The sequence below is a fragment of the Sesamum indicum genome, linkage group LG11 (assembly GCF_026168435.1).
Source record: "Sesamum indicum cultivar Baizhima isolate 11 linkage group LG11, ASM2616843v1, whole genome shotgun sequence".
Taxonomy (NCBI): domain Eukaryota; kingdom Viridiplantae; phylum Streptophyta; class Magnoliopsida; order Lamiales; family Pedaliaceae; genus Sesamum; species Sesamum indicum.
The window spans coordinates 8,491,497-8,515,586 of NC_142667.1; the positions used below are offsets into that span (position 1 = coordinate 8,491,497).

Consider the following 24,090-nt stretch of genomic DNA (forward strand, 5'->3'; position numbering starts at 1 on the left):
AAATAATATTTATATTAAAAAGAATATATATATTTATATGAAATCTAAGTTCAAAATAAAAGCTCCAAACTATATATTAGAAAAAATATAATTTCAATTCTATAACTTAAAATTATGATAATTTTAGTTCTTTTTCGGTCAATTTCACCGAAAAATTGTATATGACTTGCACATTATCAAATTAATAAAATTACAAATTTAGTCTTCTAACTTATGAGGGGTTGGCATTTTTAATCCTGTTACTTAGATGATTGATTTGTAGAATTAAATTAAAATTGCAATTTACTTCGTTTATTGGCAAATCAAATGCAATTTCCCCTCAAATTGGCTGGACAATGAAAAAATTTTCAAAATTTTAAAATTATAAAATTAAATTTGTAAATATTAATTCATACAGGACAAAAAAATACCAATCTCTAAATTACACGACTAAAATTATCCACATGTATGTATATATATTGTTTTATGTTAAAAGTTCATGTTATATATATTTACGAGCATATTATATACGATATAAAAATAAAATATTTAATTTAAAATAAAAATTCAAACTATATTCATTACCGATGAACGACAATATACGTACACAAATGTGTATATATATGTGTGTTGTTTTATTTTAATGAAAAGCCAGATACATAATATATAAATATAAACTTCACTCTCATCTTTGAGTATGCTCATATACATATATATTATGATATATATATATATACAGCTTTATTATATACGGTTTACTTTAATTTTTTTTGTGCTTCTCTCTCTTGTTTCTCTCTCTACACTTCTTCCTCTTCCTTTCCTTTCTTCCCACTCCATTTCTCTTGTTTTCTATTCGCTTCAGAGGCTTGAATTCTTGTTGCTTTGATTTCTTTATCTGCTCATAAAAAATTTGAGTCCATTTTAATACTGTTTAATTCTTCCCTGAAAATTAGTATTTTTTTCACTCTTCTCTCTTTGTTCAAGTGTATGTATGGCTGGTTTGGACTTAGGTTCTGCTTCCCACTTCGTTTCTCAGCTCCACCGCCCTGACCTCCACCTCCAACGGCCGCCGGAATCAGAAGATGAATCCAATCGCAACAGGTTTTCCGGCGAGAACGCCGACAACTCTCATCAGGGCTTGGACCTGGTCGCCTCCAACACAAGCTCCGGTGGGGATGTGGTAGCCCGTAGACCGCGGGGCCGTCCCCCGGGCTCCAAGAACAAACCCAAACCGCCGGTGATTATAACTCGAGAAAGCGCCAATACCCTCCGTGCACACATACTGGAGGTGGGCAGTGGCTGCGACGTCTTCGAGGCGGTGGCGACCTACGCCAGGAAGCGGCAGCGGGGGATTTGCGTACTCAGCGGAACCGGGACCGTCAATAACGTCAGCCTACGGCAGCCAGCGGCTGCGGGGAGCGTGGTCACGCTCCATGGTCGGTTCGAGATTTTGTCCTTGTCGGGTTCGTTTCTCCCTCCGCCGGCACCGCCGGGCGCGACCAGCTTGACGATATACTTGGCCGGCGGGCAGGGGCAGGTGGTGGGCGGGAATGTCATGGGCGCTTTAATCGCTTCCGGCCCGGTAATCATTATAGCAGCGTCGTTTACAAACGTGGCCTACGAGAGGCTGCCGTTGGACGAGGAGGACGGGGTTCAGATGCAGCAGGCGACATCTCAGCCGTCAGGCGGCGGCGGAAACGGTGGAGTGGGCGGAAACCAGTTTCCTGATCCGTCGCTGGGGCTTCCTTTCCTCAACTTGCCACTGAATATGCCTAACGGACAACTGCCGATGGAGGGTGCATGGGCCGGAAACTCCGGCGGCCGGCCGCAGTATTAGGGCTAATGATATAATTAAGGTCAGACAATCATCATCATCACCACCACCTTCTTCATCATCATCATCAATACAACCTTAATTCTCTCATCTTTGTACATTATGATTATTGTTCTTGGTCTTGCAATTAGGTCTTGTTTGTCTGATTTCTGATTTGCAGGAACCCAAAAAAAAAAAAAAAGAAATTGATCCCTCTTATGTTTCTCTTTTGTGAAACTTTTCCAATGAGTTGAGAAATAATTTTGAGGTTTAGACTTTCAACATGGAATTTCTTTATTGCAACTTGTCAGTGTTTCTAACTAATAATTAATATATTCCTAAATCTAATCCATTTATAATTAACTCTATATATACCATATAAATAACTATGAATTAATTAAAAAGGAGCGTATGCATCACACATTAATTAATATATTAATTAGACAAAAATTAAATCTTGGTTACGTGATCTAAATAAAAAACAAACCAGTTCAAACCTTCTATGGTATTACATCTCATATGACATTTTACATATCCAGAAATCAAGACGAGAGAATCGAACCATTTCTTCCGACTCTTTTTCAAATTTGATAAGTATTGATTGATTGTATTTCTCATTAATTATAATTCTATGATTTAGAGTATTTTTTTTTTATGTGATCCCTTTGAATTCCAACACACTGCATGTATACAGATGGTGTTATTATTTTTCTTTCCAATGGATATAAATGATGTTAATAATTAATGGTTTATATATATATATATACAATAAAGTATCCAATACAACATTAATTTGTAATAAAAAAATTATTTGAATTGAAAATAATAAACTATGTAATAGAGGGAGGAACAAAGAAATATTAGGAAATCAAGGCCAATTAATTTCACTTGTAGCTAATTAATTAATTAGGCCAGCACAGAATACGTGCGGTATGAATAATGTGGTATATTAATTAATATATATTAGTAGCAAATAAATAGATTCCTTAGTTAATTTCCTCCTCTCCTACAGCCTCGTCTCATGTTGTTTCATTGCCATAGTTCTCTTAGCATGAGTTGTCCTAATAACCTCAAATAATGTTGTTCATGATGAAGAGATTAGGGACTTTGTGTTTATTTCATAATGTCGGAAATATCGTCCATAATTTGCATAAAAAAATCGATTGATCAACGGTACATGAGACATATATATGTGTTTATTTCCATGCATATATATCAAATTATGTACATATATACACTTATATATGTAGATTTAAATGTATTTTTGGTTCTATAATTACGATTTTTTAGCATTTGGGTCCTCTACCTTACTAGGATAGTAACTTAGTCCGATATATTTTTAATTTTCATTATTTAATAACAAAATTGGCCTGAATTTTTTGGTGGTCCGTTGGAAATTGATGAACACAAAAATTAAAAACATATATGACTAAATTACTACTCTAATAAATTATATGACCAAAACACCAAATAGTTATAATTACAAAACTAAAACTGCAATTAAACCTACATATATATATATATATATATATATAAATTTGTGTTCATTTCCATATATATCAGTAAAGAAGTTTGAATATGTATATACTTTAGCAGCAGCGATATTTTTACGTGGCTTTAGATTTTATTGCTATTAATTATAAATATTATCATCGTCATCGTCGTCTCATCTTATTTCTTTGACCTTTTATTTTTACTTTTTGGTAACAAGTAAAATAAATAGTACATATTTTCTTTGGGTTTTCACAAACCATCTCTATATAATGTACGTATGTTCTCAGTCGTCAAGCTATATACTACTTACGAAATTTTTAAAATGGTCCCAAAATTTTGAAATCTCGATATATTTAATTTTATATTTTACCAAATTTTCAAAATGGTCTAAAAATTGAAAAATCCCGTAAAGTAAATGGCTAAAAGTGTTGAACGCCGGTAGGATTAAAACTGTAATTTTAGCTTTTGTTTTTTTCCATGTTTATTCTCTTGTGATTATTGGATGTGTTTGTCAATTAAGAGGGTGTTTGATGTGAGTTTATAAGCTTTCTTTAATTTATTACATGTTAATTTATAAGATGTTGTATTCTAAAACTTATAAAAGTTGGAGAGAAAAGAGTAATGAAGAATGACAGTGAACTTCTAGAGCAGCTTGACTTTAAATGTAATTTAGAAATAAGATATTACATATAATTACATTCATTTTTTTATAAAATGTTTTTTAGTTTAATTAATTATTATAAAATAAACTATGTATGAAATATATAAATGATAAATTTATAATTTAATTTGAAAACAATTTAACTGGCCTATAGCTAAGATTTTTAAGATGAGTTGGGAGTATTTGAAATGAATTTATATGTTCCTGAAATATGATTTTTAGATCTTATAAGCTCTGGTTCTACCAAAGTCTTCAATAAAAAATATATGTTCTCAATTTTGTATAAATTTTCGTGTGAAATGAGAATATGTTTGGAATAGTTAATAAAATGTGCTTTATATCGGACTGCGACGACAAATCAATATATTTCTAATGAGATATTTAGAAATAATCAACTGTATTTTCACTTTAATTACTTTTTCAAAAATTGAATATGAAAATATAAATATATATGTGTACAATATAGATACTATGTTATATTTTTACTTCTAAAAATAAAAATAAACAAATATTCAATTCTTTTACTTCTAAGCACATATATATATATATATATATTAATTTGATATTATGTTATATTTTATGTTGTCACAAAATACCTATATCAGCAGCCATATGTCACAGATTGGTTTTGTGTTTTTATGTTCACATGCTAGGAAAAAAATGTAATTTATGGTGGGTATCAGTTTTGATCCTGTTCAAATTAAAATTTATAATTTAATTATATAATTTTAAAAATTGTGGCAATTTTAGTCTTTTTTGATCAATTTGGCAAAAAAATTCTACGTTATTAATCATGTCAATACCTAAACTGGGGCTTCCGACAAATTTGGTGACATGGCAATCCAAAGTGTTTTTTCAGTTCTTAGGAAATGACTTGGCAAAAAGAAAATTACTGTTTGATGATATGGCAAGTTTTTTCAAGTTGTAATTTTCTTTTTTGCCAAGTCATTTCCTAAAAAAAAATGTTGGACCGCCATGTCGTCATATTTTTTTCGGAAGCCCCAATTTAAGTATGACATGATTGATGATGTGGAATTTTTCAGCCAAATCAATCGGAAAGGACTAAAATTTCATAATTTTTTAAATTACAGGACCAAATTACGAATTTTAATTTGAATAGGACCAAAATTGCTTCTGGAAACTTCCTTGAGGTTTGGTATAATTATACGTAAATTTTTTGTAGTTTTAAAAAAATTACATTTGGAGTCCCTGATATTTATTTTTGTCTAATAAATAGACCCATTTAACAGTCAAAAATCATGAAATTTGCTGATATTAGAAAAAAACCTGAATGAAATATCATATTTATAACTTCCAATTGATTTACTACTGATTTATTGCAGGTCAAACAAATATTTTTCTTAACCAAACTACCCTTATACATCTTCACGCGCTAATACATGTGAGGAGGTATATTTTTCACCTTCATAAGCCACCCGAAAGAATATATATGCTTGATTAATTAATCTCGTCCCAATGCTTTCTCATCATTCTTTATCGGTTGCAGATGGACTAATTACTCCTCATATACTAAATCGATCATTTTTAACATAACAGCATCAACAATTATAATCATAATATATATGTGTTTTAATTAAATTAATTCGACAGAATTTATTAATTAGTGGAGAAATATTATATGTAGTTCCGGATTAATTTATTAATTTATCATTTATTTGTTATGTTAACAAACTCAAATTATTCGACGTACCTCAAATAAATCAGAAACGTTATCACATTTAATCTTATGTTATATGGTTTTAATATCAAATTTTATGACTGTGAAATGGGAAATTTATCCAACTACATTTTAAAGCAACATAATGGTAGCAAGTACGTTTTTTTCATGTGAAAAAGTCAAGAGAAATTATTAAGAAAAGAAGGGAAGAAAATATTGGGGAAAAGTATTATTTTAGTCCGCTAAGTATGCCTAATTTTAATTTTAGTCCGATAACTATGTCCACTTTTATTTAGATCCAATAACTTAAAAAATTGTTTATTTTTAGTCATCTGGGATATTTTCGGACAATTTTATCCCTATGCAACTTTTGAAAGGTAGTTTTAGTCCATATACACTCATAGGGGTAAAATTGTCCAAAAATCTGCCAGAGAACTAAAAGTAAGCAATTTCGTAAGTTACTGGACCTTAACAAAAATAGATATAATTATCAGATTAAAATTAAAATTAAGCATGTTTAGCGGATTAAAATAATACTTTTCTCTATGCGAGGGAAAGAATATTTAAAAGTTGTAAATTAAGGAGATAATTTACATGGGCCAAAAAGGCCAGTTAAAGTCCATGAAAACTTTGCACACCAATCAAGATACAATTAAGCACAAAATTCATCGACCCCAACAATCTTTCTTTTTTTCTCCGATAAATAAATCACAATAGCTTATTTGAATATGCTGACAATACCTCAATTTTATTAATGTATTAATATAACTAATAACGATAAATAAATTATAATAACTTAACATAAAATGAGACAAATACTTATACTAGGAAAAAAATATTATTGATTACAATATTAATGACTATGACTTAAAAATCGTGGTAAGTAATTATTATTAACGACAGTTAAATAAAATCGATCCAAAACACTAGCTTTTCTACCATGAGAAAATTATTAGCCACAATTAAGAGTCATGGTAAATGCAGTTTTCATGGCTTTAAGCTATGACAAATGTTTTAGCAGTTCTCGCAAAAACCATGACCAACAACTTGCGTGGCCATGGCTACAATATTAATGATTATTTGTTACGATTATTTATTATTAACCATGATAAATAGCCATGATTGAGTATTATATTTCTTGTAATATTACATTAAGATGACACAAATACCAATAGATCTAATGGAACTTGAAACCATGACCTCGAACTTATTCATGAAACATTAATTTTAACGACCAGGCGAAAACATCATTGGTTATTAATCAAACAACCTAGGCACGCAAGAACATATAGGTAGCTAAGATTCCAGTGTCTGGTGAACCACTTGCATCAAATCCCACCAACCATGTCCAAATTAAATATACATACATTAGAAGTAGTAATGGTTTCTAGTGTTCTTGCAAGAAAACAATATGGCAAAAGAAGAAAAGAAAGTTGAGGTTATTACAGCAGTTTACAAGGCCTATCTGCATTGCCCCAAATGTGCACATGACATTCAGAAGCCTCTCCTCAGAATCCCAGGTCTGTGTGTCACTGTTTGTGTGTGTGTGTGTGTGAAATTTTGCTTCCAAATGCTTCATTCATGGTGTTTACTACTTTGTGTATATAAAGTCTACATGAATTTGTATCTACAGCTTTGTGAATATTTGATAAATTATTATTATTATTTTTTGTGTTGAGGACCCTTGTGTTTATCTTAAATTAACTTGACTTATGCATATAAACATGAGGTTAATTATATTTAGATCCCTTTTGAGAATGTTAAATTATATTTCTCTAAAAGAAGTTTTGGAATTATATTTACACCTCCTTCGAAAATTTTGGATTTACATCTGACCTTTTTCTGTTATAGTTTGAACTGAAAATGTTGATGTAAGCAAAGAATATATAAATTTTCAATTTTGCCTCATATTTAATATTTTATATATTTTTGTATTTAGAAAGGGATAAATTGAATATATATATATATATATATATATATGGAGTGAGGTTAGCATCATTACATTTTTTCCTTCATAAATACAAATTAAATTATTACATGAAAACATTAAATGAGAGGTAAAATTAAAAATTTATGCAACTTTTTTGCTAATGTCAGCACTTTTCATTCAAATAACGAAAGAGGGCCAGGAATAAACAGTGAATTTTCAAAGAGGGTGCAAGTGTAATTTCGAAACTTTTGCGAGAAAAAGTATAATTTTATATTTTTAGAGGGAGTTTAAATATAATTAATCCTATATATATGTATATAATCTCCATGATCAAAAAAAAGTATAGGAACTTTGATTCATTGAACATTTCCAATAATAAGTACAATCCTAAATGTTCAAATGAATTTATATAATACAGGCAAAATTCTTGATAGTATCTGGGACTGAAAAGTTAAGGTAATTGAATGGTGTGAAGTCTATGTATATATGGTATAGATCACCCCGGACCAACCAGTCCCACATGTCCTTTAGGACAAACTCATATATTAGTGAGTCAAAGAAATCAGCAAAATTACAATAACAGGAGAAATTGTATTTTTCTTTCAATAATTTAGGCTCAATATAATTTTAATTCAATTATTTACCGGTTTCCAAAAATAGTTTTATAACTTGTAAAAAAATTTATTTTTAGTTTTCTTGCCAAGTTTTGTTAAGAAATTGACGAAAAAAATCATGTACGTACAAGTCATGACAAAAAAAAATAGTGGATTAGTGATAAAAAAATCAATTGATAATTTTAATATTATCTCTGATTATATATATTTAGCGTTAAGAATGTTTATTTTGTCACAATAATGAATTTCATGATTTTAATAATATTTTTATTTTGTAAAAATCACTATTAGCTAGAATTAGTGACAAAAAATCACATAAAGTTATCACTAACTACAAATAGTGACATATATACAGTGCCGACCTAGTAATAACAAATAATAGTTGTAACTATATTGTATCCTTACTATAGATGTTGCCACTAATTGTATTTAATGACGTCAACTTTATGCACAATTTTTTTATGACTAACAATTTATATAGTAATAAGATAAAAGTCTTTATCACTCAATATATATTTTTAATGATATAATTTTAGAATTATCACTTAATATTTTTTTACTAATATTATAGTTTCTTGCAACAAATAAAACGAAAAGTGCACAGAACTTAAATTATAGGACCACAAATATTATTTTCCCCTGCAACCGGATAAGTAGTAAGTCATGTGTAATTATTGAGCAAAAAAAAAAAAAAAAGGGTCATGTGTAATTAGTTATTTTATCCTAGACCTAAATTACTAATTATTTAGTAATAATTTGTGGCATACTTTATGCATGTACTATTTTTATAAATATCATTTAAAATAAAATATTTATTATTTAATAAAGTTATATACAAAATAAGAAATTAATAATATTAAAATTTAAAAAATAATGATAATAAAAAATAAATGAAAATTAAAAAAATAATTATAAGAAGAAAATAGGAGAGTAGAAAGTTAGATGAAAAAAGTAAATAAATATAAAAAAAAAAAACAGACCAAAAAAGGAAGAGACGCCAAAGAGATATTCTCTGTTAACATCACTAGCCGTTGTAGCACGCCTTTTCTGTGTCCATACAATAAATAATTTTTATGCTTTAAAAAATATTATAAATAAGAACAAAATATAAAAAATTTCTACATTACATTAAAAAAAATAAAAAAAAAACTAACTTATTAGTTAAATATAATTTGAAAAGTTGAATAAGTTAGTTATCTTATTAGTTGAAGGGTGATCCAGGTCGCTAAAACGAGTCGGGTCGTGACCTACTGATAGTTGTAGTTCGGGTCGCAAGCGATCCCAAAGCTCCCTGTAATGTGGATCATAAAACAAAAAAATACGTTAGGCTTGCTGGGAAGCCTCCAACTAAAGTCCTCCGATGCTTAAGTTAGAATAAGTGGGGTCGAAAATGATTTGTAAGGCTATAATGTAGTCGAAAGAATATTAAATGCACATACCATAAATGCTCATGATTGACAATATTTATAGTTTTTCATACCATATTGAGTTGCTCCACGTGGCAACAATATGGAAGAACGCCTGTCAAAAGATCCAATAGCTGATAAATAATTCGGTGTCTCAGTCTTGGGTAGGATTGAGCGGGTCGGTTCAACGACCCAATCAGCTAATTAGCACGCGGATCTTGTCCCCTTTTTGTTATTTGTTTGAAATTGAGGGGAAATTCTGTCATTCTTTGGGGGGGGGGGGGAGGGGATTATTACTCCTATCAAAGGGCATTTTTTATTTTACAAAAAAAATGGTGCGATGATGTCATTAACCGCCGTTTGTGAGTATGAAAGCTCATTTTCGTTTTATATTAGTATAGATATACAATATTGATAATTCTAGTATAATCTAAAAATAGGGATGTGCCGTCCTATATAACCCTCGTTAACCACAGATGATTTATTTTATTTTATTTTTTCTTGAAAAAATACTAAATAGTAATATTATATTTACATGCATGTACGTATATATTGGTGTAGGGGTTCACAGCGTGGATGTGAAGTTCGAAAAGGGTGAGATCACAGTGAAAGGTGGCATTGATGCCAAGAAGATTCATGCAAGATTACAGAAATGGAGTAAGAAAAAAGTGGAGTTAATTTCAGAGACTAAGTCCAAGGAAGAAGTAAAAGCCGTAAGTCAATTTTACTATATTTTTTTAATTAAATTTCCAATATTGTTTGATAATTAATTACATATATATGATCGAAATTTAATAATTAAATTTTTTGATTTAATAAAACAGAAGGAAGCTATAAAAAAGATCACAATGAAGGCTTATTTACATTGCGATCAATGCGAACGGGAGGTGCGAAGGAGGCTGCTCATGCACAAAGGTAATAATTAATAATGATAATTTCAATTTTGATCCTCTAAATAAGTTATCAAATCAGTTTTGGAATTTTATGTCTCGACCTCATTAGTTTTTTATTCACAATTTTTTTTAAATAATTAATAAAGTTAGTCATTTCCGTTATTTGGCCGTCTAAACTATCGAAAAGACTGTACATTCCATAGACAAAAGGGGATCATCGGATATCGGGACTGACTCAATAACTAACTTACGGGACCAAAATTGAAATTATCTCATGATAGTAATGACTTTTTATTATGTCTTTATTGTCATTTTATTCTCTCCGAACAGCCTCTCCATTAGTTTAGACGGTCAACTAACGAAAAAGACCAAAATTGATGAGATCGGAATATAGGATTCCGAAACTGATTTAGTAACTAACTTAAGAGATAAAAAATGAAATTATCCCTATGTCATTGCAACAAAGATACTCTTAACGAGACAATAATATTATATATATATATATATATGTATATATAATAAGTGGTAATAATTTTATATATATAAGGTTGTCATTAAATATAAGTAATTAGTGAGAATAGGGATATAGTGAGAATTATATTTGTCAGCATCACTCTACATATATTATTAAATATATATATTTTTTGCCACTAAATTCTTGTTTGTGACATATTTATGTAAAAGTCCTACCACTTAATACATATATAATTATATAGCATCAATTCGTAACTTAATGTTTTGTCCCAAATATTTTATATATTTTGTTCTGTATATGAATGTACTATTACAACACAATCTTCCTGATCATCACTGTAAGAAATCTGGTGAAAATTTCATATGTATATATATGGAGTAACTAATGTAATAATCTTGCAGGTATACATAACGTTACCACGGACACGAAAGCTCAAAGTATAACAGTTGAGGGAGTGATGGAGCAAGAAAAGCTGATAACGTACATGCGAGAAAGGGTGCACAAATATGCTGAAATTGTCCAAGAAAAGAAAGTAGAGAAGAAGGAAACTGTTAAGGTTGAGGTGAAATCTGCTGATGGGGACAAAGTGGTTGAGGAGTTTAAGGAGGTAAAGAAAGTTGAGGTAAAAACTAAGGAAGCTGAAGTTCCCTATTTCATTCATTATGTGTATGCACCTCAGTTGTTTAGTGATGAAAATCCCAATGCTTGTTCCATTTTGTAGATATCCATATGTACATTTAATTAACTTACTCTTGCACTTATTAATGATTATGTATCATATTTTTGTGTAATAATTCAAATTAAAACTTGTATTTGCAAGCTTGAGTCTAAACGGAGGGTTTGACAGACCCCTACATATTTATTAAGTAATTAAAATTCTCAAAAAGATTCATATACAAGTCCAAAGAAACTGTCAATAATGAGTACTTATTCTTTTACGTAAAAAATAATTAAAATCGAAACTTAAAATTTAAAAATTAAGAAAAGTCCAGTATATTACAATCAAACTATGTAGCGTGCCTTTGATTTCTAGGCGCTAATGTTGTCTTTTTTGTATTATATATTGGCAGTTCTAATGTTATAATTGTAATTTATATCGATATCTTTTCAGGGGTAAAAATTTATACAAATAACCTTTGGAGATAAATTACAGTGACACCCCTTTAGGAGGTGTGCTTGTAATTTTACAAAAGACAATATAGGATGTTTGTGTAGTTAGACCTAATATTTGAGAGTGTAAGGTGTTGGTAATTCACCCTTGTCTATGTAACTATGATGTGGTTTTCGTGTTAAAATTATTAAAATTTGAGCCGACGAATTTAAGATGTGGGCGATGAATTTGAAAAAAGAATGTCAAATGACCCTTTATTAAATGGATTTGAAATCCATCGTAATATTTCTAAAAAAACAACTGAAAATGATAATTCAAAATTTTCAAATCATTTGAAATATAAAATTATCCAAAAAAGCGTAGTAGATTAATTTATTGTATTATGAATTTGAAATTATTAAGTTCAGATACATCAATCCAAATACAGCACAAAAAATGTTAGAGCGTATATATGTTGGCGGTTCATATTTAAGCATTGCGCACTCATTAGTTCTCTCCATCTAACATATATATTACGTTAGAATCATACTCAACAAAAAAAAAATTATTACACATATACGTGATGCATGTAGCACCCTCTTCATAATTACATTTCTATCTCAGAAAAACAATCACGTTTATCCTAATTGTATACTTTATCAGAATTTTGGTATTTAATTCTCCACCACAGTATTTATGACTATATGAAAAGAAAAGCCAAATGAAGTTCTTTTATGATACAAATTCAGTCAAAATTTAATATTTTTTTAAATATGTAGTTACGAATCTCGACTCAAGATAAAACTATTGATTGACCTAATAAGGTTGACAACTAGCTCACCATCAAGTTAGTATTGGGATTTTTGGTGGAAACCCATAGAATTGAACATCCATTTCAATTGCCGAACATTTTAGTTTCAATTTGTGTTCGAATGTCATTATTAGCAATGAAATAGTATTAATCTCAATGTTGAATTTTCAGTTTCAAATTGTAAATTGAATGGCATGAAACAACAACATTTCAAATTCAGGTTTGATCGATTTTGGATGAGGGATTTATTACCATTATGTTTCATTATTATTTTCTTAATTGTTGTTTTTAAGTGTTGAACTTTTGCATGCCTATATAAAGGCTTGGTATTTCTCCATTTTGAACACACAACAATCACAAACTCTCACTTTGAGATTTCTCTCCCTCCCTCTCTCGGCTTCTACAATATATTTTCTAAGATTTGAGCTATAAAGTTTTGATCACGAGCTTTTGAGTGTTTGATTGAGGTGTTCTTCGGTATAGTGCTGAAATTGAAATAATTGCAACCGTCTTATCCTGATAGAAATTACGTTGTAACCGGTGCACTATTGATACGGGACGTATATTTTCTTCAAAGCAAGCAGTAATTCTGCAATTCAGTTAAATTAACGACTTCAATTGGATTGAGAATTGTTACGATATAATTCTCGTTGTAAGTTTTCGATTTAAATTTCATGTCATAAATAGTGTTTCTAATTCCTTTATGTTATTTGTTTCAATATGGCTTTAATTACTTTTAATTTCTAAATCCGATTGTAATATTTCAAAACGTTGTTTCAATTACTTGAAACTAAAATTTTCCAACAATCATGAAGAAAATATACAGGTTTTGAAAAATCGAATTTTGTTGTTGGAATAGTTTTGGAAAAATGCTATTTTCAAACTCGTTATTTGAACGCTGCTTTTAGTTTCCTAAAATACTAAAGATGGCCGAGCCGATTTCTGTTGCAATTCCGATCACACCTAAGGTCGACTTGACTGATTTACCGGACAAGTTTTCGGGCCCGTTTTTCAAACGCTGGCAACAGTGAATGAAAATTTGATTGACAAAGGACTCTTGTCAGTGATTCAGGTGACCAGACCTGGACCTACAGATACCAATCCCAAAACTGCTTAGATAGCACAGTGGACAAAAAGGGATCAAATAGGCAGAGGAGCGATTTTGTCAGCCTTATCAAATACGCTCTTCGATTTTTATTGTTCCGATTCTTACACTACTAAGTCTCTATGGGATGAGTTGGACCGAAAATATAATACTGAAAAGCAAGAGCTCGAAAAGTATTCAGTTTTCAAGTTCATGAGGTATCAAATGGTTGAGATCTGTAGCTTAATAGACTCGTGAGATTATCAATATTAAGCATGCTCTGGCTGATGTTGAGATGAAGCTTCCCGAGAAGTTTCTGATTATGTCCATAGTGGACAAATTTCCTAAATCTTGAGAAAATTTTGGTATAACACTCAAGCATCAAAAAGGGAGATTGTCTCTGGATGATTTTATGATTGCTATCAGCATTGAGGAAGAACATAGAAATCAAACCCACAAGATGCCTATTGAATATCAACCTTGGGCCAATCTTATAGTGGGCAAACAGAAAGTGAATAAGTCTAACTCAAACTCAAAAGCCATCAATAAAGGCAAGGCCTCCAAAAATAAGAAACAAAAAGCAAACAAACCATGCTGGAACTGTGGGCAGGTTGGACACTGGGCCAAGCTTTGTCCTAATAAAGGCCAAGACTGGGCAGGCAGCTGTCAACATGATCGTGGGAGGTTCTAGCGGTGCTAGCACCTCAGGAGCAACTGACAGGTATGTATCTAGACAACACGAATTCCTAACTATTTACGAACTGTATGGTTGGTTGATTGACACTGGAGCGAATGTGCACGTTTGTACTGATAAATCTCTCTTTGTGTCTTATCAGGTCATTAGTGGAAGGACAGTAAGCATGGGGAACTCCAGTACAACTGAAGTACTTGCGATAGGAAGCGTGAACTTGAAGTTTCCTTTAGGGCGCATTCTGTTGATAAAAAGAGTTCATCATATACCCACTGTTAGAAGAAACATCATTAGTGGTTCTGTAATAGCTAGGGAGGGATATGAATTAGTCTTTAAATTTAATAAAGTTGTAATTCAATAATTTGATATTTTTGTTGGTAAATATTATTTAGATGATGGCTTGTTCAAAGTTTGAGTTGAAAATAATAAAATTGATGTTTCTGATTTTATTATATTGAATGTGGAATTTTAACTCTGTGGCATAGTAGGTTAGGTCATTTAAATCTCAATTCAATCAAACGAATGATGAATTTGAATTTAATTCCTAGTCAAAATATTTTGAACGAAATCACAAATGCCAAGTTTGTGTACAAGCTAAACAAGTTAGAAAATCCTATCAATCAGTTGAAAGGGATTCAGAAATACTTGATTTAGTTCATACAGATATTTGTGAGTTCAATAGAGTTTTGACTAGGGACCACAAACGATATTTTATCACCTTTATAGATGATTGCGGGAGATATTGTTATGTGTTTCTCATGAAAAATAAGGATGAAGCCTTAGACAAATTTATTTTGTTTAAAAATGAAGCAGAAACCCTAACTGGTAAGAAACTTAAAAGACTAAGATCTGATAGAGGAAGAGAGTATGAGTCGAGTAAGTTCAATGAATGTTGTCAAACTTTTCGCATTGTTCATGAAGAGAGTCCTCTATATTCCCCTTCGTCTAATGGAATGGCTGAACAAAAGAATCGAACATTCAAAGATATGATTAACAATTTCCTACTAACCTCCAGGTTACCAAAGTATTTGTAGGGAGAGGCTTTGAATACAGCTTGCCATATTCTGAATAGTGTCCCTTTGAAACACAATAGAAGTATTATTTTTGAGTAGTGGAAAGGTAGAAAACCAAGCCTTAAATACTTTCGAGTGTGGGGTGCCTAGCAAAAGTGCTACTCCCAAAACACAAACCAAAGAAATTGGGTCCTAAAACTGTCGGTGTTGTGTTCTTGGGCTATGTGGAGACAAGTTATGCCCTAAGATTTCTGGTTATTAAATCAGAAATTTCAGGCATTGAGGTCAATACAATAGTCGAATTTTGCAATACTGTATTTCTAGAAGATGTATTTCTTTTAAAAACAGAAATACCTTCAAATATTTCGCTTGATGATTCACTTGCCTCCACATCTACTCTTGAACATGTGGAAAAGATGTCAAATTGGGGGGGGGGGAGGTTAGTCTTAGTAGTTCTAATCAGACTCATGAGTTGTTAGATGAACATAAACGGAGTAAGAGAGCTAGGATTGTTAAGGATTTTGGAAGTGACTTTGTCACTAACAACATCGAGGATGATCCGATCACCTTCAAAGATGCTATGGCTTCTTCAGAAGCCAAGCAGTGGAAAAAAGCTGTTAAAAGTGAGATGGACTCCATTGCTTCCAACGGAACGTGGGTACTAGTCGATCTCCCTCCCAGGTGTACAACTATTAGGTGTAAGTAGATCTTTAAAAAGAAACTGAAACCTGATGGGATCATAGATAAGTTTAAAGCCAAATTGGGGGCTAAAAGATTTAAACAAAATGAGGGAATACACTATTTCGATACCTATTCTCCGGTAGCTCGATTGACTACAATCTGGGTGCTTATAGCACTTGCTTCGATTTATTATCTCCTGATTCATAGATGGATGTGAAAACAACCTTCTTGTATGGTGAACTCGAGGAAGAGATTTACATGGATCAACCTGAGGGGTTTGTAGATCATGGTAACGAGCATAAAGTCTGTAAACTTGTTAAGTCTCTATATGGACTTAAACAAGCACCCAAACAGTGGCATGAAAAGTTTGATAAAACTATTCTTGCGTTTGGACTTTGTTGTAGATGAGAATGATAAGTGTATATACTGTAAGGTTAAAGGAGATAAAATAATAATTCTATGCTTGTATGTGGATGATATTATGTTATAAGGATCATGTCTAGATATTATTACCGAAACCACGTCATTTTTGAAAAAAAAAGTTTGAAATGAAGGATATGGGTGAGGCTAATGTGATTCTTGGTATCAAGTTACTCGGTCAATTGATGGAATAACCATTTCTCAATCTCATTATGTTGAGAAGATAATTGAAAATTTTGATTATCAAAACAGTAGAATTGCTAAGACTCCTTATGATCCTTTTGTAGCTTTATTTAAAAATGAAAGTGGTGTTCCGATTGCACAGCTAAGGTATTCCCAAATTATTGGGAGCTTACAGTATCAGAAAAATGGCATGAGATCAGATATATCCTTTTATGTTTCTAAGCTGGCTAGATACACTAGTTATCCTGACAAATTCCATTGGGGTGCTTTGGATAGAGTACTAAGGTACTTAAAGGGCACGGTGTCACTAGCCATACATTATAACAGATTCCCTGCTGTTCTTGAGGGATATAGTGATGCTAGCTCGATAGTCAAAAATCCGAGAATAATGGGTGTTCAGGATATGTTTTTACTTTAGGTGGGGGCGCAGTCTCTTGGAAGTCTGCAAAACAGACTTTGATAACCCAGTCTACATTTGAAGCTGAGTTATGTACGTTAGATACGACTAGTACCGAGGCAGAATGGCTATTTGGATTGTTATCACAACTTTCCATTGTAAGTCTTTTTCATCGATTGTTGTACATTGTGATAGCCAAACCACAATAGCAAAGGTGAAGAGTTGTAAATATAATCAAAGACCAAACAACACATCCAAGTTAGATTGAAGTCTATAAGGGCATTCGTATCAGACAGAGTAATGGGCATTGATTTTGTAGGAACGAAGGACAATGTGGTTGATCCTTTCATGAAAGGATTGAATCTATCACAAGTACATAAGTCCCATTTAGGGATGGGACTGAAAATCCATCAGTGATGTATCTACGATGGCAACCCAACCTTCTAAGTGGAGATCCCACAAAGAAGGTTCAATGCGGTATCAACAAGTCGTAAGGGTATGTCAGAGCACCAAAATAGACTGATACTTTGTATCTGGAGTCTGTCCCCTGAAATTCTGAGAGGTGCTGCTACTGCAAGTATAGTAAGTGTTTATCTCTTAATGGAGTCAAGTTTTATAAGACGAGATGCTAGCAGAGCATCCCTAAAGACGCCTAACTAAGTGAATGTCGTTGTTTGGTAAGGAATTGGGTTACTTCTGAAAGCATTTATGAATAGGATCAGGACATATAACCTAAGTGTCAACTCTAAAGATCAACACAAAGCTGGTGACTTGTTACTAACAGACGTTGTCACACTCACAGGCTCAAATTCAAGGCTTCGCTCCATTTGACTTGATGATAACTGACATCAGATAACTTAGTGATTCAAACCGGAAGGTACAATTGTTGAAAGCAAACTACAGAAACTTGAGTTCATGAGTTTGTGGGGGATTGTTGAGATATTTTGTGGAAACCCATCGAATTGAACATTCATTTCAATTACCGAACATTTCAGTTTCATTTGCATTTGAATGTCATTATTAGAAATGAAATAGCATTCATCTCAACGTTGAATTTTCAGTTTCAAATTGCAAATTGAATGGCATGAAATAACAACATTTTAAATTCATGTTTGATCGGTTTCGGATGGGGGATTTATTACCATTACTTTTCATTATTATTTTCTTAATTGTCGTTTAAAGTGTTGAACTTTGCCATGCCTATATAAAGGCTTGGTATTTCTCCATTTTGAACACACAACAATCACAAACTCTCACTTTGAGATTTCTCCCCCTCTTTCTCTTGGCTTCTACAATATTTCTTTTAAGATTTTAGCTATAAGTTTTGACCGCAAACTTTTGAGTGTTTGATTGAGGTGTTCTTCGGTATAGTGCTAAAATCGAAAGAACTGCAATCGTCTTATCTTGGGAGAAATTACATTATACTCGATGCACTATTGATATTGGACGTATATTTTCTTCAAGACAAGCAGTAATTTTGCGATTCAGTTAAATTAACGACTTCAATTGGATTGAGAATTGTTACGATATAATTCTCGTTGTATGTTTTCGATTTAAATTTCGTGTCATAAATAGCGTTTCTAATTGCTTTATGTTATTTGTTGTAACGTGGCTTTAATTGCTTTTGATTTCTAAATTCGATTGTAATATTTCAAAATGTTGTTTCAATTACTTGAAACTGAAATTTTTCAACAGTTTCTGAAAAAATAAGTACGTGGCAAAAACTGAGTTGCTAACTTAGTAAGTATAGTTAATTAGCTTATATGCATGCACACAATAGGATAATTTCATGCATTAACAGTAACCTACAATTATTCCTCATACAAACTGAGTTGCTTCAATTTTTTATAACTAATTAAATATATTCATGTATAATATCAATTCATTGTATACAATTAACTATTATATTCATAGACACATATATCAAATCATTGGAATTACTTAAATATACATGTTTACATTAATTCGTTGCACTTAAATAACTAGTATAACCAATTAAATATATTCATGCATGATGAATGAAACATATACTATATAAATCTCAATATGATAATAAAATAATTTATAACACCCAACCATGTCTTCTCATCTAAAAGGCATCGCAAAATCATCCATGAATGATCAAATGCATAAAGCATTACAGACTTCATATTTTAGTAAATACCAAAATATTTATAATTGTAATATTTATGAATTATTAATTTAGAGTTTTAATGGGACCTAATATTTATAAAGGAATTCTTCAAAAAATTATTATTTTATTATCTTATCGAATTTGATGATTTTTACAAAGACCCAAGTCGGGACCGAAAGATTTTATTATTTTAGAGAGTTTATTAATTTATAGAGGTTTTACTGTACTTATTACCGACTATGGTGATCCCTGGCCCTTCTAATCCGAAGCGTCTGATCGATGTGTATTTGGAATTGTTAATCAAAGAGCTACTGCAGTTGTGGCATGTTGGTGTTTGGACATATGACAATGTCGCGGACAACGTATTCATCATGTGGGCAGCGTCGATGTGGACGGTGAACGACCTACCCGCTTATGTGGTGGTTTCTGGATGGAGTAACGCCGGTGTTATGGATTTTCCGATTTATATGAATGACACACGGGCATTCCATTTGCACATGGAGGACGAAGGAAGGGGCTAGAGCTCCTACACATGGAGGTCTATCATGTCCACCCACCCTTTGTTGATAGAGGGATTTAAGTGGTTTATCAAGGATGGTTGGTCGATATGCATTCACATGATCCTTGCATACCTCGATTGTCTTCTTCCGAGTTGGTGTATCCCCATCATTCGCCAAAGCCGAAGCTGAGGGTGAGTTCGCTTCTGCACCGCGACTGCTCTTGGAGGGAGGAGTTTATTTGAGCAGCTTTCGAGGTGGTGGATGCGAAATGGATCCTCCAAGTGAGGGTTAAGATGGGCTCAAGTGATTGTTTAGGCTAGCATTATAATTGAAAGGGACTCTTCTCCGTTAAGAGTGCTTATTTGTAGCCCATGTTGTTGTCGGTGCACTGGCTGGTGGTTTCTCTCCACGAAGTGGCAGGAATTGGTAGAGCTTTTTATGGGATACTAGGGCGGCCCCGAAGGTCCAACTTTTTACTTGGTGGGGCTGGATAGAGGCTCTCCCATCCATCCCTCTCTGTCATAGAGGCTTGATGGCCGACGGTTCATGCACCTTGTCCTGTCTTTAGGAGGATGGCGTCATGCATATATTGGCGGAGTGCTCCTTTGCCAAGCTCATTTTGGTTTGTCCCAAATTCCTTATCGCGTGATTGTTCATAACGAACTTAACCAGATGCTTGGATGCAGCAGGCGTATGTTGAGTTGGGCAGAGGTGAATTTGCTTTCTTCTTATCAATTTGCCGGTTTTTGTGGTCGAACCGCAATGCAGCGCGCTTTTAAGGCCACAGGGAACACGCTCCATTAATTATCTCTCACGAGAAATTTACCTTTCCCAAAAAAAAAAAATTATCTCTCAGGCGTCTCGACTTTCCAATCGCTCGGCAGTTCAATTGCTTAATTGTTTTTGTTTGTTTTAGGTGGGTCTTTCTTTGTTTTCCTCATAGTGGCTTATGCGATGTATGAACTTTTACTTTGATTTCTCTTGGTAATATATCATTACAAGAAAATAGCTTGATAGCAACAAAAAAAATTAGCGTCGAGGTCATTAGCATGTAAAATTCTCGTTGCTAAATCATATTATTTAATACAAGGATTTACTTGCTTTAGCAACAAAAATTTACTTGCTAACGAGTTTAGCAACGAATTATACAATATTTATTAAATAGTATAGATTAGCAATGAAAATTTTACTTGCTAATTAGCTCGACACTAACTTCAACATCAATTTTTTTTTTGTAGATATTGAATTTTTTCTTGTAGTGTATTGTTAGGTTCTTCTTGGCGGAAAAAAGTATAACACATAAACTACTCGTAGAATGTATCTATTTATATTGATAAATTTGGATTTGAAGGAAAGATTTGAACAAACAATTCAAATAATTATATTTGAAAAGAATTTGAAATCTATCCATATTCATCAAAATATAATTTAAAATTAAAATAGAAGAATTTGAAATTCTTTAAATTTAGAATTACTCAAATAAATTCAAAGAATTCACCATATTAAATGAATTTTTTAGCTCAAAACATGTTGTATCTTATACACATTTAACATATTTTGTATAAAAAATATATCACTTGTTTTATTTAAGAAAAATATGTTAAATAAATAGAAGATACAATATGATTAAAAATTAAAAAAATTCAATCCGTTGTCAAATGTCCTATCTGACAAAAACATTCCTTTTCTTTAGTTACAAAAGATCTGAATTTTTCCCACACTAGTGACCACCAAGGGCCAAGCAGGCCGTCAAAACAATAAATTACTTATAAGGGTACTTAATAGCTTACTCGTTCATGCAACTATTAACAAAATTGAACTTACTAAAAGTGATCCGTTCATACCAATTGGGCGTCATTACAAAATTGACTAACATAACCGTTGGAAGAAACTAAACTAACATGGACGAGTGAAATACGGAGAATTAGGGAGAATACACACAAGAAAATCATGGAGAATACAAACAAGTAAAATAAAGTGAAAACCAAAAATCGTAGCAGCTGAGCAGACGAAAATTCTCTGCCTGCAGTTATTTAGAAACAACAAATTACTATGTATCTATCTACTGCAAGATTTGATTCGGTCCATCAGCTTTGCCGCCACCGTCAGGCGTTCCAGCATTGGATGCAGTAGAGTCCATGCTTGCTCTGTCACGGGGAAAGGAGATGGAGCGGGAGAGGTCAGCACCACTGCCGGACATCCCATCACTTGAATTATGTTCGGGTATTGGAGATACGGAAATTACACGGCCGTGAGAATCCTGCACGTAGTTGTCCTCCCCGGGGGGGGCCAGGCGGTCCCGGCCGCTGCGAGAGGATGGCTGCCGGTGCTTCCGCTCATGCTCCGCCATCTTTTCTGCGGCTCTAGCGACGTGGAGATCCATTGCGGCCTCAGCTTCTCTTGCCATCCTAACCTCATGAGCCACCTCAAGTCTCGCCTTTGCCAATTCTTTCTCAGCCTGCAACTCGGTGCATTAAAACAAAGGGAAAATTGTTTGTTTAATATCACCTATATGCACCATGTTCAAGTGCAGTGTGGTAAAAATAAGAGTAAATTATATTAACTCCTTAAGATTAAGTTTAATTATAAATATTCTCTATTTTTCGTAAAATAAAAATACATCCCTTGATATTACAGTTATAATTATAGGGACAAAAATACACATTGGTCCCATACGATAAAAAGTTCGCCACATTTAGTCTCATGTTTTACGAAATTTTCAAAATGATCCCAAAATTAAAAAAACTCGATCGATCCATTTAATCATTTGCTTTGCAGGATCTCAAAATGGTCCCAAGATTGAAAGAACTCGATAAATTTAATCATCTGCTTTGCGGGATGTATGAGATTAAATATGTCGAGTCTCCTCAAATTTGAGGATCATTTTGAGAATCTCATAAGACAGAGACATTCTATGAGCTAAAAATATAATTCCGTCTAATTGTAAGTACATTCTTTATTCAAGACTGAAACGTTCACGTTACACGAACACCCGTTAGGAGGCGGGAGTGTTTGAGTACTTAAGTTTTAATATCAGAGAGGGTGGATGCAATTTTCCCAAAAAATACAGCAATTTCCTGACCTTTTCCTCGTCTTTTGCTTCAGCCTTGGCTTTCCGCATTTCGTTCATGTCATTCAGCTTCTCCTTGATGGCCTGCATTTTTGCTTTAATTTACCTTCACCTTTTTTCTTTCACCAACAACAGAACTGACCTAAATTATGGGTTTTACTTTTAGTTAAAAACTAAAATTTAATGAAATGTATATATAGGAAATTTCTTGGTAAGTGAGAGGTAACAATTTTTGAAGTATATAGACATATAAATGTATATGCCAAGTGTTGAGCATGGAGGGTTTCTTTCCTTTGAACCAAAGTAGGTTTTGGAGTACTAGTGGCTCACAAGGGATCAATGGAACTTCTTGTTTTAGTAAAAAAAAATATTATATTGGTCAATATTCAGACTTTTAAGTTTATGATACAGTAAATTTTTATTTTACTTTTTTTAATTGGTGTAGATAACTATATATAGAGATGAAAGATGTTTGATCGGTTTGAAACTCAGGGTTCTTGATATGACCAAAAATTTTTATGAAAGTACTATTTAGGAAGTGTTTGTAGAAATTTCTATTTTTAGAAATGTGATTATGTGTGGAGAAAGTTGGAATTTGTAAGGAGAGCAAAAGTTGCGAGTTGGTAACCATAGTAAGAAGTAAGACGAAAAATAAATAAATAAATTTGAAGCTATAATGCATGGACGTTCCAAAAAATTACTTGGTGCAGTGTCGGACACAAATGTGTTCCGCGTGTTTAGAAGTTTTTCATAATTTCAAAAGTTTTGGAGTCTTTCAAAGTAAGAATTTTGAGCTGAATAAAAAACAATGAATACTTCTCTCAAACTAAAAGTTTTGGGATGAAATTACAAAAAATAAAAAATAAAAATCAATAGATGGTCATGATGATTTAACTAATTGGATGATTGAAAATTCTTCATTCGTACTTTTTAAAATAAACTGATTGTGTATATTTTTTAAAATATGTAATTTGATTAAAAGTTTAGATGTAAGACATATTTCTTTTATGTTTTATTTGAATATTTTTCATATTTCGTATTTTAATTTTATGAGAAATGAGAATAAATATATA

The 24,090-nt window shown here is 32.2% G+C and overlaps 3 protein-coding genes across 3 annotated transcripts; 2 read left to right on the top strand and 1 right to left on the bottom strand.

Annotated features, from left to right (window-relative positions):
- The first annotated feature begins 749 nt into the window (after positions 1–749).
- Positions 750–2,074, top strand: LOC105173419 (AT-hook motif nuclear-localized protein 23). The gene has a single exon (XM_011095146.3). It carries the CDS (start codon positions 971–973, stop codon positions 1,814–1,816), a length of 846 nt encoding a protein of 281 aa, XP_011093448.2. The 5' UTR covers positions 750–970; the 3' UTR covers positions 1,817–2,074.
- A 4,954-nt stretch (positions 2,075–7,028) lies between these two features.
- On the top strand, positions 7,029–11,762 carry LOC105173796 (Heavy metal transport/detoxification superfamily protein). The gene is made up of 4 exons (XM_011095674.3): positions 7,029–7,145; positions 10,137–10,288; positions 10,400–10,490; positions 11,345–11,762. The coding sequence occupies exons 1-4, from the start codon at positions 7,037–7,039 to the stop codon at positions 11,662–11,664; spliced, it is 672 nt and encodes a 223-aa protein (XP_011093976.1). The 5' UTR covers positions 7,029–7,036; the 3' UTR covers positions 11,665–11,762.
- Positions 11,763–21,837: 10,075 nt separating this feature from the next.
- Positions 21,838–23,164, bottom strand: LOC105173420 (uncharacterized). Its single transcript, XM_011095148.3, has 2 exons — positions 23,030–23,164; positions 21,838–22,405 (listed from the first exon to the last, which is right to left on the bottom strand). The coding sequence occupies exons 1-2, from the start codon at positions 23,105–23,107 to the stop codon at positions 22,010–22,012; spliced, it is 474 nt and encodes a 157-aa protein (XP_011093450.1). The 5' UTR covers positions 23,108–23,164; the 3' UTR covers positions 21,838–22,009.
- Between the last annotated feature and the right edge of the window lie 926 nt (positions 23,165–24,090).